The sequence below is a fragment of the Macaca fascicularis genome, chromosome 7, assembly GCF_037993035.2.
Source record: "Macaca fascicularis isolate 582-1 chromosome 7, T2T-MFA8v1.1".
NCBI classification, from domain to species: Eukaryota; Metazoa; Chordata; class Mammalia; order Primates; family Cercopithecidae; genus Macaca; species Macaca fascicularis.
This window is the reverse complement of record NC_088381.1, coordinates 85,223,082-85,241,445: the sequence shown is the minus strand read 5'-3', so window position 1 is coordinate 85,241,445 and position 18,364 is coordinate 85,223,082. Positions and strand designations below refer to the sequence as shown.

At 43.8% G+C, this 18,364-nt stretch overlaps 1 protein-coding gene across 7 annotated transcripts in view; it reads left to right on the top strand.

Annotated features, from left to right (window-relative positions):
• Positions 1–18,364, top strand: part of ADAMTS17 (ADAM metallopeptidase with thrombospondin type 1 motif 17) — a 363,322-nt gene that overhangs the window by 177,620 nt on the left and 167,338 nt on the right. For all 7 annotated transcript variants that reach the window (XR_012415486.1, XR_012415487.1, XM_015453452.4 and 4 more), the window contains 2 exons: positions 6,766–6,906; positions 9,328–9,478. Coding sequence is in view for 5 of the 7 variants with exons in the window: in XM_015453452.4 (XP_015308938.1) it covers positions 6,766–6,906; positions 9,328–9,478 (292 nt within the window). In the remaining 2 variants the exon portion in view is untranslated. The remainder of the gene's footprint in view (positions 1–6,765; positions 6,907–9,327; positions 9,479–18,364) is intronic.

The window sequence follows — 18,364 nt, the reverse complement described above, 5'->3', positions numbered from 1 at the left end:
TTGTACTGTTTTGGGATGACTCTTACATGGTACTATGTGCATTTGAAGTATAGCTAAATCTATGGCGACCCCCAATCTACTCTGGTGTTTGCCTTGTTGCTGAATCCCTGAAAACTGGTGGGCTCATTTTTCTGTACAAAACATAAGTACCTTCTCCACAGTGAGAGGCTTTTGCTGCTATTGCTGCCTATTTGTTTTGTTCTCCATAAGTGGGGTTATTGATGATCATGGGAACTGACGCTGTTCTTTGACCTATAAATGAGTGCAGCGTGTTATCCCCTAGTGGCATTTAATCCTGTAGCTAGCGTTTCGGAGTAGCCCAAGACTGGGGGCACAATCTGGTCCTTGGCAAGAGGTACTGACTGGAGAATTTCCCCTCTAGTGCAGAGCTGGCCTGTTAATTATTGTTATGTTGATTAGCAATAACGAATACACATCTGTCCACTATTTCTTAGAAACTGCCATGGGCCATTCCAGTTACTGCAATGTCAATAAACATCTATTGAATAGGAATTGCCAGGCAGTGTCCCCACAGGGCTATGGAAGTAGGGCTGGAGCCAGCCTTCCATGGAGAAGCTATGTTCATGGGAGCCCAGACTCTTCATCCCACTCCAGGCGTTCATTCCACAAACTCAGCCAAGACTGCTTTGAGGTGAGGCTGGACCTGACTCCTACACCTGACATCAAAATCCCAAAGCTTCTGAGAGACAGGTAGGCTCAGAGCCAGGTAAAGCTGAGACTTCCAGAGTGGCAGATGTCCCAAGTCTAGAACACCTGCTCATCTCCTGTGAGATTCAGAAACCAGGAGGGGTCGAGCACTGTGGGAATCCTCTCAGAACTCGCCGCATGGTGTGCTTTGTGTCTCCCAAAACAAATAAAGAGCAGCATGTTATTTTAAGATAAAATCAACTCAAGGCCATGAAGCCATGACTGCGTCTGATAAAGCTGGGCCATGTGAGACACAAGACCCATCTGTGTCCTCAGCCCCACAGTCACTGAAAGTTAAAATTACTGGGCGTACTTAACACCACACATTTTCGTTAAATATAATGTTGCCAGAAATAATAAATGCCCTGGGACATAAACTTAAAATAACATGAGTTTCTCAGTCAAAGTAATCTTTAATTTAAACTAAAAATAGCCTAGACAGTAGTTGTCAACCTCAAGTATCAAGACTCCTCCCAGTCCAATGCTAGTTAATCAAACTGTAAAGTGATGAGCCACTTAGTTAGCATTTAAACATTTTAGAGCAGATCAAGCTTGATCTATATTAGAGACAAGCTCCAGAAACCCAAGAATCCCACTCGGCTGATTTTGCTGTCTGGAACATTCCTTGGGGAAGTCCTCTTGGGCTGGCAGAGTGAAATGCTCATAGGACACAGTGTGCTCCGGTCGGCCAGATCCCTGTGAGGAATATGGAGTTGCCAACAGCACAGCCATCTTTTCTGAGCACTTTTGTAACCATCGTGTGTGTCTCCTGAATCACCAGGTTCTCTGGCCAGGAGAAGAGGTTTTGTGGGAAGAAGGAGCCCCTTTCATTTGATAACCAAGTTGACCACTGAGAAAACTCATGAAATTTTCTTCCTTAAATGGTGAGACCATCCTCCCAGAGCTTGGGTCTCCTCCCATTGTGGTTTTCTGAGCAACATCGATGTTTGGAAAACCCTTCTAGTAGCTGCCCGGGAGATCCCAGCCAGGGAGAATGGGAGCAGCTTGTCCAAGTGCACAGTTAGAATAATTAATTCATGTGTTGATCCTCCATCGACTTGTGCCCTAGGTTTGAAAAGTTCTTATTACCTGAGGTGGGAGATGCCTCTGATCCAGGTCAAGGTAGGGAAAGAGGTTTTAGAGAATGCCTACAGGGAGAGTTGTTTTCTTAAGGGATTTGAATATTTCTCAAGGTAAGATAATGCTGTATCCGTTTGGTGAATATGCAAATTTTGTAACGTTTGACGCTGCAGCTAATGACACCCTCTTTACTTGGGGGCTGTTCCAGGAGAAACCGGTTTTCTGAGTAGGGTATTTGAGGGGCAGTGACCCAGGCAAATGGAACCTCTGTGTAGGTTCCCAGATGATTTTCCCCGGAACCCAGCTCATGGTTCCAGAACCTGTGCCTTCCTGAAACCATGCATGTTCCTTAAAGAGGCAAAACGTTCCATTCTCTTAGGCTTACATTTCTGAATGTTTCACGTCATTGATACAATGAAGGCCTTGCATTTGCCTCATTGCTTCCAAGTGCAAGATCATGTTCCAAGTAGAGACTATGGTCTGTGTGACTCAGACTAGGATTCCAGGGTCTGTGAGTTGTGACCCTTATGAAGAGACATTGTTAATGCTGATAAGGACCGTGCCTGCCAAGGCTGGAGATAGCAATTTGACCTGGTCCACATGCAATGGATACACCATGAGATGGCAGCTGGAGCCACTTTTTTCGTGAGACATTTTATTTCTGTAACCTCTGTACATTCTTCATAGTTCATTGAAATCCATCAAAACCTTCAGAAGACCTACTCATTTAAGAATTCTCTCAACAGTTTTATTTAAAGAAAGACAAACCCTAAGTCAAATTTAAGATAGTTGACTTTTGATGTCCTTTGCTAAGTGTACTTGAAAAACCAGTCAGTTCCTTCAACAGTTAACATGAAATAGAGAAAGAGAAAGCTACCAGGTAGAAGAAAATTAAAAACCGATTTCACCTAACATAATGTCCGCAAGGTTCATCCATGTTGTTGCATATTGCAGAATTTCATTTTTTAAGACTGAATATTTTGCTGTATGCATAGACTGCATTTTATTTATCCATCTATCAGTGGCTATTTAGGTTGTGTTCATATCTTGGCTATTGTGAATAATGCTGTAACTGAACATGGGAGTGATGTCTCTTGGAGATTCTGGTTTCAATTCTTTTGCATAAATATTTTGAAATAGAATTGTTGGATCATACAGTAGTTTTATTTTTAATTTTTGAGGAGCCCCCATACTGTTTTCTCATAGCATCTGTACAATTTTGCATTCTAACCAATGCCACGCAGGGGTTTTAATTTCTCTACGTTCTCGCAGACATCTGTCATGTTTTTTGTATTTTCGTAGTAAACATTGTGAGAGGTATAAGGTGGTATCTCATTGGGGTTTTGATTTGTGTTTCTCTGATGATTGGTGACACTGAGCATCTTTTCTGTACCTGCTGGCCATTTGTATGTCTTCTTTACAGAAATGTCTTCTCAATTCTTGAGCTCACTTTTAACTGGGTTGCTAGTTTTTGTGCTATTGAGTTGTAGGAGTTTCTTATATATTTTAAAACTTAACCCGTTATTTTATACTAAATGAAATAAGCTAGTCACAGAAAGAAAAATACTGCAGGATTCCACTTATATAAGACATCTAAAATAGTCAAATTCATAGAATCAATGAGTGGGCTTGTATTGCCAGGGGTTGGAGGGAGGAGGAAGGGGGAGCTGCTAATCAGTGGGCATCGAGTTTCAGTGGAGCTCAAGAGAGCTGCTGTACAGCATTACAATTGTAGCCAACAATACTGTATTGTAAGTTTACGAACTTCAGAAGGCAGCTCTCATGTGAAGTGCTTTTTCCACCATAAAATACAGTTAAAGAAAATGAGCCTCAAAAAAAGAAAGAATTCATACTGACAGTGAAAGTAAAAATAATTTTTTTGGTGCCAAGGATGAATATATTTTTAAAATTTTTTTATTTGTAACAATTTTTTAAAGCTGAATGGAGATTGCTTTCTCATGCACTTGTATGTAAATAAACATGTTCTGTTGCTCATCCAAAAGTGAATTAAAAAGCTGAGTAATTGCATTGAAAAAATAGAACTCACTTTATTCAACCAAGTGACCATTAAGCAGTGGCTCACGCCTGTAATCCCAACACTTTGGGAGGCCAAGGCGGGTGGATCACGAGGTCAAGAGATTGAGATCATCCTAGCCAACGTGGTGAAACCCTGTCTCTACTAAAACTACAAAAATTAGCCGGGCGTGCTGGTGCGTGCCTCTAGTCCCACCTACTCAGGAGGCTGAGGCAGGAGAATCACTTGAACCCAGGAGGCAGAGGTTGCAGTGATCCAAGATCGTGCCACTGCACTCCAGCCTGGGTGACAGAGCGAGACTCCGTCTCAAAAAAAAAAAAAAAAAGAATATGGCTAAACTATTCTCACTGGCCAGATTTGTCTGATAATTTCTTCAGTCTTCCTTTAACCCTAATTGGATGGATACCTGACACTGAGGCAGGAGGACGAGACTGAATCTAACGAGAGGTGGCTTTTGCCGTTCTGCCAAGCAGTCTGCCACCATGCCCGATCAACACACTTGTCATGGATATGAGTTCTCCAGTATTTTTTGGCACTTTCTTCACTATTAAACAGATAATTCATTCAATAAATGTGTTTATCAAATGCTTGCTTTGCACCAGTTACTGCTGCCCTGAGAAAATAGGGTGAGTTGGAAGAGCCCGTGGGCCTCCAGTCAGGAGGGTCTGAGGTTGACAGAGGCCTGGACCAAGCGAAACTGTGGCCATCCATACCTAGGTGGTGATGCAGACACTCCCTTTTCAGACATGACCATAGTTGGTCACTTGACCAATTAGGCAAAAAATTGATTCAAGTGGAGAAATAAATCAAGACATTATACGTAGGTGCCTTAGACATTTTGTTTTAACTTAAGCTATAAAAACATTAGCTTTTTTCATCAATTTTGTAATACAGAGGGGAAGCCTCCTCTTTGAGGAAGGGTATCTGCCAATTGGATTTCCATGTCACCTTCTGATATGGTTTGGCTGTGTCCCCACTCAAATCTCATTTTGAGTTGTAATCCGCATAATCCCATGTGTCGAGGGAGGGACCAGGTGGGAGGTGATTGGGTCGTGAGGGTGGTTTCCTCTGTGCTGTTCTTATGATAGTGAGGGAGTTCTCACAAGATCTCATGGGTTTATAAGCATCTGGCATTTTCCCTGTTTGTGCTTCTCTCTCCTGCCGCCATGTGAAGAAGGTCCTTGCTTCCCCTTCACCTTCTGCCATGATTGTAAGTTTTGAGGTCTCCCTGGCAGAACTGCAAGTCAATTAAACCTCTTTCCTTTATGAACTGCCCAGTCTCAGGTAGTATCTTTATAGCAGTGTGAAAATGGACTAATACACCTTCCTCACACAAAGCATGCCTATAATGAGAGTTTGAATCCAGTTTCTTTAATATATGTGTTTTGTGTGTGTGTGTGTGTGTGTGTGTGTGTGTGTGTGTGTGTGTGTATACACATAGAAAGGATTATAAAAGACTTGTGAAGCAGCCTGGGAGCAGATTTTTGTGATTTATTCCTCATCTTTCACAGTTGTCTTGCCCACACCCAGTTGGATGGCAGTCTGTCTTAGCTACTGGCTAAATCTGTTTTCATGAGAACAACAACTTAGTATTTGTCCTCATATTTCGTTGGTTAACCCAACATGTAACCACATGTATGAATTGAAATAACAAGTATCACTGGCATCAGTAGGTTTAAGAATAAATAAAATTGAAGATTGGTACGGATGCCGCCCCTCCACTGATGGGGGCAGTCACATATGGGTGATCAGAGAGGGACCCGCTAGCCCAAAGTTCCAGAACACATGAACGCCAGGCAGCGGATCCTCCAAATGACATGAGTGACTTTAGCTGATCCAGCTCCACTTGGGAGTTGGCCAGGGGAGCATCTCTGTAGGCAAAAGGGTGTGGGGGTGGCCTGCAGGCGTGCAGAGGAGAAGACAGGATGGGTTTCTCTTGGGAAGAACACCACCATGAAGCACCAAGCAGGGGAGTTGACGGAAGACGGTCAGACATCTATGAGCAAACTAGGAAAATGTGGCTCTAGAGCAGAATTTAGAAACCTCTTTTATCATTATCTCTGTCAGCGTTTATCTCTTCTCCGAAGCTGGCAGTGATTTGAGGTCTTTTCCTTGTGGTCCGTTACCTGGCACTTGGAAAGTATCTAATATTTTTGAATGAAGGAAAGTATGTGTTCTTTTTTGTTGTTGTTGTACTGAGATTGTTGAAAGATGGTCATCCTTATACAAGTTGGGTCATAAGGAACTCTGGGTCAGTGAACTGTGGGCCACTGGATCTTGTGTGCTGCATGTCTTGGCTTACCCCAGGGAGGGCAAGTGTATAAGCTAAGATCACTGTTCAGTGCACAGTGTGATCAGCCCTCCAGGTTGAGACAGGCATCCTGGTATCTCTCAGGTATTGCTGAATAGGGAAGGTGACAGCTGTGATCTTGTTAGAAGCGAAAGATAGAAAAGCCATACTTTGTAATGAGTTTGAAGGCTTAGATTCAGAACATTCTATAAGTCAGTATTTAGGATGGTACCCAGTGATTCCTCTTAGCACAATGAATTATCTCTAAGGAACAGAAATACCTAAACCATGAACATTGGAATATTTAATGTAAGAAAACAAGTCTAACCATCAGAAGCTTAGAGTTTAAGAATTATCATGTCACAGTTAATTATCAGAGTTAATATACTTCGTTGATTTATTGTTATTTGGTGAATGCTATTAGTGTCTGTCATTTGCTCAGTTTATCTTCATTCACTAAATAAACAAATCCTTGCCTTCTGTTTCTCTGAAAACACATGACTGTGGGTCTGTTCTGTGAGAACCACTTACACCTTATGTCAGTTTTTGTTTTTAACAGTTGATTTAGCTTAGCATGGTCCGCTTGCACCTGGAACTGGAAATGAGAAGCCTGTAGCATAAGCATCCCTCTCTTCTTCTCCTTCTTGGACAGCTTGGGCATGAACCACGATGATGACCACTCATCCTGCGCTGGCAGGTCCCACATCATGTCGGGAGAGTGGGTGAAAGGCCGGAACCCAAGTGACCTCTCTTGGTCCTCCTGCAGCCGAGATGACCTTGAAAACTTCCTCAAGTAAGTCCTGGAATTATTCTATAGGATGAATGCAATCAGAAGTACTTCCAAAAGACAAAAGTATTGGAGTCTCAGCAAGTGTGAAGTGGAGAAACGACTCTCTTTTGGGATTTGCATCTAGCCTCAAGAGGCAGTCAGCACAGAGTGTCCTATAATGGCAAGAACATCTCCCGCGTGCGCATCTGCTCCAGCGACGGGCGCACAGCGGGTGATCATTACGTAATTGCCAATCGATTGAAATATCAGCATAGTTACCCTGTCTTGAAAAGAAACCATTTGGTTCCTCTGCAGTGGTCACCACCTTGGGGCGCCCCTGGGCTGCTGCAGAATGGAGCATTTCCTGGTGTGGAGACGGAGGCCGCTTCCCTAGAGGGAGTGAATTTGCTGGGGGTTGCGGGGTGGGTTTGCTGACCTTCCTCACCTCTGGGGAGGGGAGGGCTGTGTTTATCTCACAGCTACTTTCTTCCCAGAAGGTGTCTGCACCCTTCCATTCTCAGATTTCTGTGGAAGAATCGGCCATCTGGTTTCAGACCTTTGTCAAACAGTTTATACCCATGGACGAGGCGGGTCCCTTAGTGTCAAGACCTCAGGGTTGAATTTACAGAGTGACTGTGCAGACACTGGTCACTGAACTACTTAGCCATGTTAATTCAGGCACCCTGGGAGACAGCAGTGAGTCGGCGAGTCTCACCTGCAGATGGAGCTTCTCAGTCCAGTAACACGTTCAAGTACCCGGTGAATTCAGGATGTAGTGGCAAAGGGGCCATCCCAGGTCTTTTTTCATGACGTTCCCTGTTGATGGGGATATTGTTCAGTGGCAAACCAGCTTAAAAATGCACTCATTACTTTTAATGTAGTCCACTTCCCACTGAGTATTTGATACCACAGATCTTAAGAAATGCTGCAAGCCCCTCGATGTTATTTCGCTTTACCCACAAGGGTCATGGTGACAAGATGGAGTGGGTTGGTTGGTTTGTTGGTTGGTTTATTTGTTTGTTTGTTTTTTGAGATGGAGTCTCACTCTGTCTCCCAGGCTGGAATGCAGTGGCGCGATCTTGGCTCACTACAACCTCTGCCTCCCGGGTTCAAGCGATTCTCCTGCCTGAGCCTCCCCAGTAGCTGAGATTATAGGCATGCGCCATCACACCCAGCTAATTTTTGTATTTTTAGTAGAGATGAGGTTTTGCCATGTTGGCCAGGCTGGTCTTGAACTCCTGATCCCAGGTGATCTGCCTGCCTCGGCCTCCCAAAGTGCTGGGATTATATGTGTGAGCTACCGCACCCGGCCAAGATGGGGTGTTTTTATTTGCTCACGTACATAGCACTGGTCCCACTGGTGAGAAGTATTGTGTGTCTGAGCCCAGAAGAAGTAAACCAGGATCAGTCTGTGTGTCTCGTGTTCATGCAACTTTTTCCTTAATAATCTTGGCAAGTGACTGGGTTTTCTGCCTTAAACCATCTGCCTTTAGAAATTGAGAAATAAAAGCATTGTAGTAAGTAACCTCCTTTAGAGCCAGAGCCTCGCAATCCCCAGTTCACTTATTCATTTATTTATTTATGAGTCAGAGTCTCACTCTCTCACCCAGGCTGGAGTTCAGTGGCGCAGTCTTGGCTCACTGCAACCTCAGCCTCCTGAGTTCAAGCAATTCTCCTGCTTCAGCCTTCCAAGTAGCTGGGACTACAGGTGGGACTACAACCATGCCTGGCTAATTTTTGTGTTTTTAGTAGAGATGGGAGTTTCCCCATATTGGCCAGGCTGGTCTCGAACTCCTGACCGCAAGTGATCCACCCACCTCAGCCTCCCAAAGTGCTGGGATTATTGGCGTGAGCCCCCGAACCCGGCCCCCAGTTCACTCTTTTAGAGATGCACCTGTCATTGTAAATTAATGCTCCTACCCCTGTTGAAATCCTGAAGTCCTTGGCAGGTATTGCCAGTGGCTTTCAGGGACAGCGGGATCAAGTGAAACACCGAGGCCCCACAAGCACTCAAAGAGAACCTGAAGAATTGGAAATAAGCACTTTGATTTTATTTAAAGTAAAACAAGTCTAACTTGTTCGTTATTCATGATAGTATTTTCTCAAAGCCATAGTCTAAGAAGATATGATAATCTATTCCAAAATCATTTTCATCAAAGCTTTCAAACTCCCCAATAAAAGTCCATCAGCCTCATGGATGTCATTCCTACACCCCTCCTGAGTCTCCAGGTTCTTATTGCCTTCAGAGCGAAGATTCACATTTGGCCATGTAGAAAAAGGAATGCACAGCAAAAAAGCGCAGTCCGTGTGTCCAGTGCTTGCGTCCTTTTTCCATAAAGAACGTAGAGGTGCCTCCTTCTCAGTGACTGAAAACTCAAAACAAAACAAAACAAAAACCTAGGCAGCTGCACATTTGCAAGTCAACTTGCCTCTTGGCTGTTTCAGGTCAAAAGTCAGCACCTGCTTGCAAGTCACGGACCCCAGAAGCCAGCACACGGTACGCCTCCCGCACAAGCTGCCGGGCATGCACTACAGTGCCAACGAGCAGTGCCAGATCCTGTTTGGCACCAATGCCACCTTCTGCAGAAACATGGAGGTAAGCAGCCCTGGGAGGACTGGCTCGGGACAGAGCATGGGTCCAGCCCTCCCGCAGCAGTACTGGCTTCTGCTGGAGGACATGGGCATTCACACTCAGCACATGCACATACACACACAAGCACACGTATACATGTATGCACACACATGTTCGGCGCTCATATACATATATATGCACACACACGTTCGCATACAGAGACATGCATAAACACACCCTCACAGGCATTTGCACATGTGCACCCCATATAGCCATACGCACATACACACCTACACATGCAATTGCAGGCACATGTCTACACACAGTCCCCCACACGGGCACTTTTGCAGGGGAATGCTTCAGGGTTACCACTGACTCCGGTAGCCTAACATTTTAATATGGAACACTTAGGACACTAGAAACGCAGGACACTGTCACCTGACTTCAAACCCTGCATGGATAAACAAGAGGGTTAAAACTATTAAACATTTGAGCATATCAAATTGGGAAAATTTAACAAGTAAAAAATTGATTATATGATAATAACCCCATTAAATAGTTACCGCTTATTGAACATTACCTATGTGTTTGGTACTAAAGCTTCCAACATGTATGATCCCAATTAGTCATCACCATAGCTCCCGAGATCCTGTCCATGGTTTCCAGATGACAACACCAAGTCAAAGTAAGCAAACATTCAAAATGGCTTGGTTGGTAGGTAGTAGAGCAAGGATTTGACCTCAAGTCTCATTCACCCCTGAGTGCATACTTTTTCACCATGATGCAAACACCAAGGTCCGTGGCTTGACTGGTTTTATGGGTGGGGGGTGCCAAGAGGGGCATGTGGGTACCCAGGGCAGGGCAGTCTCCATGCCTGTGGCCATCTGTGTAGCAGACAGGGAAGGCCCTGGCCACAGGGGAAGGCCAGGAGCCTGTGGTCCACCTGGCCCTGGCAGTGACAGGACTAGGGGAGCAGAGCCTGCACCATCCTATAGAGAGAGAGGACAGAAATAGGGGAACCAGCTAGGAATATGAGGAACTCAGCAGCTAGGCAGCAGGTGGTCAGCCTGAGGAAGGGCTGTCCCAGCACTGGCATTCAGAAGCACACCTGGTCCCAAGGAGGGTGTGTGGATGGCTGGGCAGGTTCTTGGAGCAAGCACTTGGGAGCAGCACCAAGGCACACACGTACATGCAGGCTGCCTCCAGAATGCAGTCCCAGTGCCCATTAGCCAGAACTCCTGGAGACAGATGCTGCCTCTTGAGTGCTTCCTGTCTAAGTATAAGTTAGTTTAGGAAATTGGGGCACAACCTACAGGTGGGGCATTGCCTGCCATCTTTGGGGTCACAAAAAAGGGCAGCTCCTTAAAACCAGGCTGTTTCCTCCTGCTGGCTGTTTTCCCCAAAGGACGTTTATCCACACCATAGTGCTGATTCTGCCCTGCCATTCCCCGGGGGAGCATGCCTGCAAGGGTCCCCTCCAGAGACTAATGGGAAGCTGTCACCCATGTCAACCTCCCACAGGATGCCTGTACCTCCCACCCCAAGACGCAGGGTTGAAGGACACCTTCATGGGGAGATGTGATGAGCCCTAGGATGTGATTGTCCCCAGCATCCTGCAGCAGTGTCCAAACTCACCATCAGCCACTGTGTGGCTTCAGCATGAAGGCTCTCATGCACATACACAGTGCCTGCCAAGAGGCATCCTGTCTGCCTCTTCAGTCCCTACAGTGCATGGATGCTACAGAGATACCAGGAAAGAGCAGGTTTCAGGGAGTCCCTTGATGATGTGGAGACAGCATGAGATTGTGTGGATGGGATAACCAGGGAGGACGTCACGCAGAGAAAAGGGCCCCAGACACCGGGAGTGGGGAAGTGGATAGTGCCCAGCTGAGCCAAGGGACAGAGTGCTCACTCTGCCCACTCTGGAGTCCTCCACCAGTGAGATGTGGCAGGCCAGGCTGAGCTGGTCCTTACAGGGCAGGATTAAGTGGAGTGGGGGCTGGGCAGAGACTGCCTGCTGCCTGAGAGCTGGGGCTGTTTTCCCTTCTAGGAGCCAAGCACTTGCATCCCCATTGGATGAGGACGGACAGAGGGAGGGAGACACTTATACTGGGGTCTCACAGTCTCCCAGGCTGGACTTTGTCCTTGCACTGTCACACACAACCCCGACTGCAACCCCAAAGGCAAGGGCTTTTAAACCCATTTTAACAGATGAGAATATAGAAGCTAAGAGAGATTAGGAAACAAGTCAGGCTCACCCAGCTGGAAAGAGGTGGGCTGGAAGGCAAGCCCAGGGATATCTGTTACTGAGGGAGGAAAGGAAAGGAAAGCTACTGGCATTCAAAGACAGACCCCAAAGAGAGGAGGCAGGGGATGTGGTATTTTATTTTCCTTCAGAATAATCTTTTCATTAGAGGAATTCAATTAGAGGGCAACAAGCAATGATTCGCTTAGCTTTGTGACTCCTTTCTCCCTAGAAGCTCAAAATCCAGATGCATATCAAGTGAGATCTTCCCATGTGCCTGTTACATTGAAGCTGAACATTTATTCCTGAGCTCCCAAGGAACTGCAAAATATGTTTTCCTGCTTGCTTTTGCCTTGAGAGTTTCACCAGCAATATAATAAATGTGTGTTTTCCTCTCCAATAACTAGCAGAAAGGATTTCTTAGGGGAGTGATGGAATGACAGTCCCCTTGATGGCCACCAGCCTCAGCTGGTCAGTGGTGATAGTCCTGCTTGCAAGGCTAGTGACACTTGCTTTAGAGGAATCTGACTGTGGGGTAGCAGTGACTGCACACTGGAGAAAATGTCACGATTGTTAGAAACAAATGCTTGTTCCTCAGTGCCGAAAAGAAGAACGAGTGCTCAAAGAATTTTCTCGGCAAAAGATAGAAAGTGTCACTCGTGGATGGAGCAATGGCAAGAATACACCTGAGCAAGGGAGGGGAAGGGGTTCTTATTCCTGTCGCAGGTAGCCCCTACTGCTGTGTCATTCCCCTTTTGGCTAGGGTTGGACCGCACAGTCTAAGCTAATTCCGATTGGCTATTTTAAAGAGAGCAAGGGTATGAGCCAGAGTGGCGAGGTGAGCAGTTTGGCAGGAAAGACGGTTAGAAACAGGGAACTAAAAACTAAAGGTGACTTAGGTTAGAGCAGGTGACCAGGGGTGACTCAGGTCAAAGCAGGTGACCAGGGGAACAGGTGTGAACTACTGATTAAAACTGGTGGAAAAGGTTGTTTATGGAAACTATGAGGAAATTAAACTTTAAAATGGAGGACAAAGAACTGAACATACTGACGTATTGATTATTTGAAGAGAAATCTAGAACTCACTCTCTCCAACACACTGATACTCATTTGGGGAAGAAAATGCAGAAGACCAGATGCTTCCCTGTGAACCCTTTGAGAACCAAGGACTTGGGGCATGCTGCCCTAGGCCTGGGACATGTATCAGTCAAGTCCAGGTGAAGACAGTACCACACTTCAGGGCTCCAGGCCCTGCTCTATCAACAGTCTGCACCTTCCCTGCTTTTGTAGGGTTGTGTGTAGGTTTTGCCTGTGCTGTGGTTGATGTTAGGTATGGCAGGAGAGCGTACATATGCTGTTATCCCTCAATTCTTCCGTGCAATGCTGCCTTGTTGGTGTGGGTGTGTGCCCCCTCCCTTCTTCCTTCTGGGCCTCATCCTGCCCTATGCTCCCCTGCACTTACTCTGTTCCAGCTGTACTGGTTCTCCTGTTCTTCTTGGACCCGAGCAGGGACACACTTGCTTCGTGCTGGCTGTTTCTTCCTCCCTGCCACTCTTCTCCCAGTTATCTGCATAACTAATTCCCTCATCTTTTTTGATTCTGTTTTTTTTTTGTTTTTTGTTTTTTGTTTTGTTTTTAAATATAAACTTCTCAATGAGGCCTACCCTGACCACCCTCTTTAAGATGACAGTCTAGTACCCTCCCCTGTCCACCTGTGCAGCATTCACATCTCCTAATTCATTAAAGGAAAGCCCTGCTTTCAGATACTTACCATCTTTTAATATACTCTGTAACTCACCTTTTGATTATAGCTATACCTGTATCTCCTTCTTCTAGATTATAAACCCTTCCAGGGCAGCAATCTTTGCTTGTGCTCACCAGTGTTTCTCAACTGCCTTGAGCAGTACCTGGCACATAGTAGGTGCTCATTAAGTATGTGTTGTGCTGAGATCCAGACATGACCCTAACAGCAGATTTGTTAAGCCTTCCTTATGTGGCTTCCTCAGCTGTTGATGAACTTGTGGAATAGCTCAGATTTGAGGAAGAAACCGTTAGAGACCTCCCTGTGCAATGTATTACTCTCTAAGCCTGATTTCACATTTTTCCTCTGGTTCACCAACGTAACACATAAGACCTTGTCATTTTTCTTGCAGGGGTTCATATAAACCATTTTCATGGCTTCTTCCAAGGACAAGAAGCCATTCAAGGTAGTGCAAAGAGTCTGGCAGTGAGTGACTTGCCAGCTGGTTCCTAGAGATCATCTCTCTCAATGCCTTAGAGTCTTCATTAGTAAATCCTCAGGCTTCTGGTCAGTTAATACATGACAAGTACAGGGAACTGGGTCTGTCAATAAGGTTGGTGCCCAATAGGGAGAGCTGATATCTGTGTTACTACCTTTCTGGATAACACCGATTCCCATCTGTGAAGGGACAGAGCTAATTTATCTGTACATCTCCAGAATAAGCATTTCTCTATATTGAACTCCTGGGAGATATGGAAAATTAAGCATCATTTAAAACCTGTATTGTTCATGCAGCCAGAGACCCACCGGAGCCAATCAGAAAGGCCTTTTAATCTAGTGCCATAATTGACTTTTATAGCCATTATTTCTCTTTCATGCCCTTGCGGACTGAAATGGATATCATGTAATGAAATGATCACAGTCCTAACGTTGCTTTTAAATTTCTCATCCCAACTTTTGCTTTCAGCCAAGAGGGTGTAACAAGGGCCAGATTTATTTTCCTTATGAAACAAATAAAAAAACACAGGTAAAATTTATGAAACAATGATTTCCAAGCAGCAAACACCTGTGATCCTTGAGAGATGTGAAATAAGTGAGGTGAGCCCTATAATTATCCTGTCCTATGGCCTGGGCAGTCTCCAGGCAGTGGCACAGGGAGGGAGAGCTGCAGAAGAGCAGCTCTGAGTCCTCCTGAGTTGAGGAAACAGAGCTGGTTGTACAGGGAAGCTAAGGCAGCTAGAGTTCACAAGGCAGAGGACCACTGGAGAAAGAGCTGCAGAGAGAACCGGGAAATCTGCAGAGTCCCCTATGAATGTTCGGTTTAGTGGTCAGCAGAGGTGTGTGAAAAACTACCCAAGGCCAGGAAAAGAACCATCTAAAAGAGTTAGAGGGAAGACTCTCTGGAGCTCACACAGTCATCAAGCAGGGCACAAGAGAGTTTTCCTTCAGTAACATGGAAAATTAGCCCCATGCTAAATGCTGATCTGGTCCCATATAATAAAGCTTAAAACCAACATCTCAAAGAATCAAACTATTTCCAAGTAATTTAACCCAGTCCTAGAACAAAGCTTGGATACATTTGTAGAAGTACAAAACTATTTATCACTCAATAAAATAAAATCACAATGTCTAGCATCAAATAAAAAACTTCCAGGCACGCAAAGAAGTAGGAAAATATATCCACCATAATGCGGGGGAAAATAAATCAATCAAAATCAACCTAGTAATGACACAGGTGAGATAATTACCTGTGTCAAGGACATTAGAACAGGAATTATGATGATATGTCAGGTTGAGATAGCAGAAGATTAAACATATTAAGTAGAAACATGGAAGATATCTATTTTAAAAAGATAACTACAAACCACTGCTCAGTGAAATAAAAGAGGACACAAACAAATGGAAGAACATACCATGCTCATGGATAGGAAGAATCAATATCGTGAAAATGGCCATACTGCCCAAGGTTATTTATAGATTCAATGCCATCCCCATCAAGCTACCAATGAGTTTCTTCACAGAATTGGAAAAAACTGCTTTAAAGTTCATGTGGAACCAAAAAAGAGCCCGCATCTCCAAGACAATCCTAAGTCAAAAGAACAAAGCTGGAGGCATCACGCTGCCTGACTTCAAACTATACTACAAGGCTAGAGTAACCAAAACAGCATGGTACTGGTACCAAAACAGAGATATAGACCAATGGAACAGAACAGAGTCCTCAGAAATAAAACCACACATCTACAGCCATCTGATCTTTGACAAACCTGAGAGAAACAAGAAATGGGGAAAGGATTCCCTATTTAATATATGGTGCTGGGAAAATTGGCTAGCCATAAGTAGAAAGCTGAAACTGGATCCTTTCCTTACTCCTTATACGAAAATTAATTCAAGATGGATTAGAGACTTAAATGTTAGACCTAATACCATAAAAATCCTAGAAGAAAACCTAGGTAGTACCATTCAGGACATAGGCATGGGCAAAGACTTCATGTCTAAAACACCAAAAGCAACGGCAGCAAAAGCCAAAATTGACAAATGGGATCTCATTAAACTAAAGAGCTTCTGCACAGCAAAAGAAACCACCATCAGAGTGAACAGGCAACTTACAGAATGGGAGAAAAGTTTTGCAATCTACTCATCTGACAAAGGGCTAATATCCAGAACCTACAAAGAACTCAAACAAATTTACAAGAAAAAAACAAACAACTCCATCAAAAAGTGGGCAAAGGATATGAACAGACATTTCTCAAAAGAAGACATTCATACAGCCAACAGACACATGAAAAAATGCTCATCATCACTGGCCATCAGAGAAATGCAAATCAAAACCACAATGAGATACCATCTCACACCAGTTAGAATGGCAATCATTAAAAAGTCAGGAAACAACAGGTGCTGGAGAGGATGTGGAGAAATAGGAACACTTTTACACTGTTGGTGGGCATATAAACTAGTTCAACCATTATGGAAAACAGTATGGCGATTCCTCAAGGATCTAGAACTAGAGGTACCATATGACCCAGCCATCCCATTACTGGGTATATAGCCAATGGATTATAAATCATGCTGCTCTAAAGACACATGCAGACGTATGTTTATTGCGGCACTATTCACAATAGCAAAGACTTGGAATCAACCCAAATGTCCATCAGTGACAGACTGGATTAAGAAAATGTGGCACATATATACCATAGAATACTATGCAGCCATAAAAAAGGATGAGTTTGTGTCCTTTGTAGGGACATGGATGCAGCTGGAAACCATCATTCTTAGCAAACTATCGCAAGAACAGAAAACCAAACACCACATGTTCTCACTCATAGGTGGGAACTGAACAATGAGATCACTTGGACTCGGGAAGGGGAATATCACACACCGGGGCCTATCATGGGGAGGGGGGAGGGGGGAGGGATTGCATTGGGAGTTATACCTGATGTAAATGACGAGTTGATGGGTGCTGTTGAGTTGATGGGTGCAGCACAGCAACATGGCACAAGTATACATATGTAACAAACCTGCACGTTATGCACATGTACCCTAGAACTTAAAGTATAATAATAATAAATAAATAAATAAAAAATGAAAGAAGCTAAAAAAAAAAAAAAGATAAAATGGAGTTTCTTGGAGGGAAAACTATAATATCTTAAATGAAAGATACCCTGAATGTGATTGATGGCAAATTAAAAATTGTAGAAGAGAAGATTGGTGAACCTGAAAACAAAACAATCAAAACTATCCAAACTGAGACACAAACTGAAAACAAAATACAGTTTTGCGACCTGTGAGGCTTAAAGTGGCCTAATAAATATGTAATTAACACCTCTAAAAGAGGTGAGGCAGGGGACAGGAAAAATATTTGAAGAAATACTAGCCAAAAATTTTTCAAATTTGATGAAAACTGTAAGACCACAGATTCAAGAAGCTCAAGGATCCCCAAGCACAAGAAACATAAAGAAATCTAGAAAAATACTTGCTATAATCAAATTGTTTAAAAGCAGTGAAAAGAGAAAATCTTCAAGGAGCCAGAGAAAAAAAAACAAGTTATATACAGATAAAGGTAAAACTGACAATATGCCTCTCATTAGAAACAGTATAAGTGAAAGGACAACGGAGAAACATTGTAAAGTACTAAAAGAAAAAGGGCTGTCAGCCTACAATTCTATACCCAGCAAAAATATCTTTCAAAATTAAACGTGAAATGCAGTTTTTCTGAAAACTGAAAAAAAAATGTATCACCAAGAGGCCCACGTTATAAGAAATATTAAAGGAAATCTTCCACAGAAAATGCTACTGGGTGGAAATATGGATCTACACAAAGAAATGAAGAGCTCTGGAAGTAGTAATTTCATGGGCAAATATATGATAGATTTAGCTATACTCAAAGTCTTCAAAAGATCATTGATCATTTAAACAACTGTGTTTTATGAAAAACAGTAAGAATATAATTGTGGTAGATCTTTATGTCCTATCCCCAGAACCTGCGAATGTTACTTTATATGGTGAAAAGGACTTTGCTGGTGTGGCTAAATATCTTGAGATGGGGAGATTTTCCTGGATTATCTGGGTGGCCCAGTGTACTCAAGAGTCCTTAATAAGAAGGAGGCAGGAGATCAGGGTGAGTAATAAGAGATGTTGCAATAGAAGCATGAAGTCGGAGTGATGCAAGGAAGGGGCTATGAGCCAAGGAGTGCAACAGCTATGAGAAGCTGGAAAAGGCAAGGAAACCTCACAGCCTCGCAGTAGGAACCAGCCCTATTGACACCTTGGCTTTAGCTCAGTGAGACTAATTTTGGACTTCTGACATCCAGAACTATAAGAGAATTGTGTTGTTTTAAGCCACTAAGTTTGTAGTAGCAGCAATAGGAAACTAATACAGATTTGCCATAGGAAACTAATACATTAGTTTAGGGTTTTTGATATACGT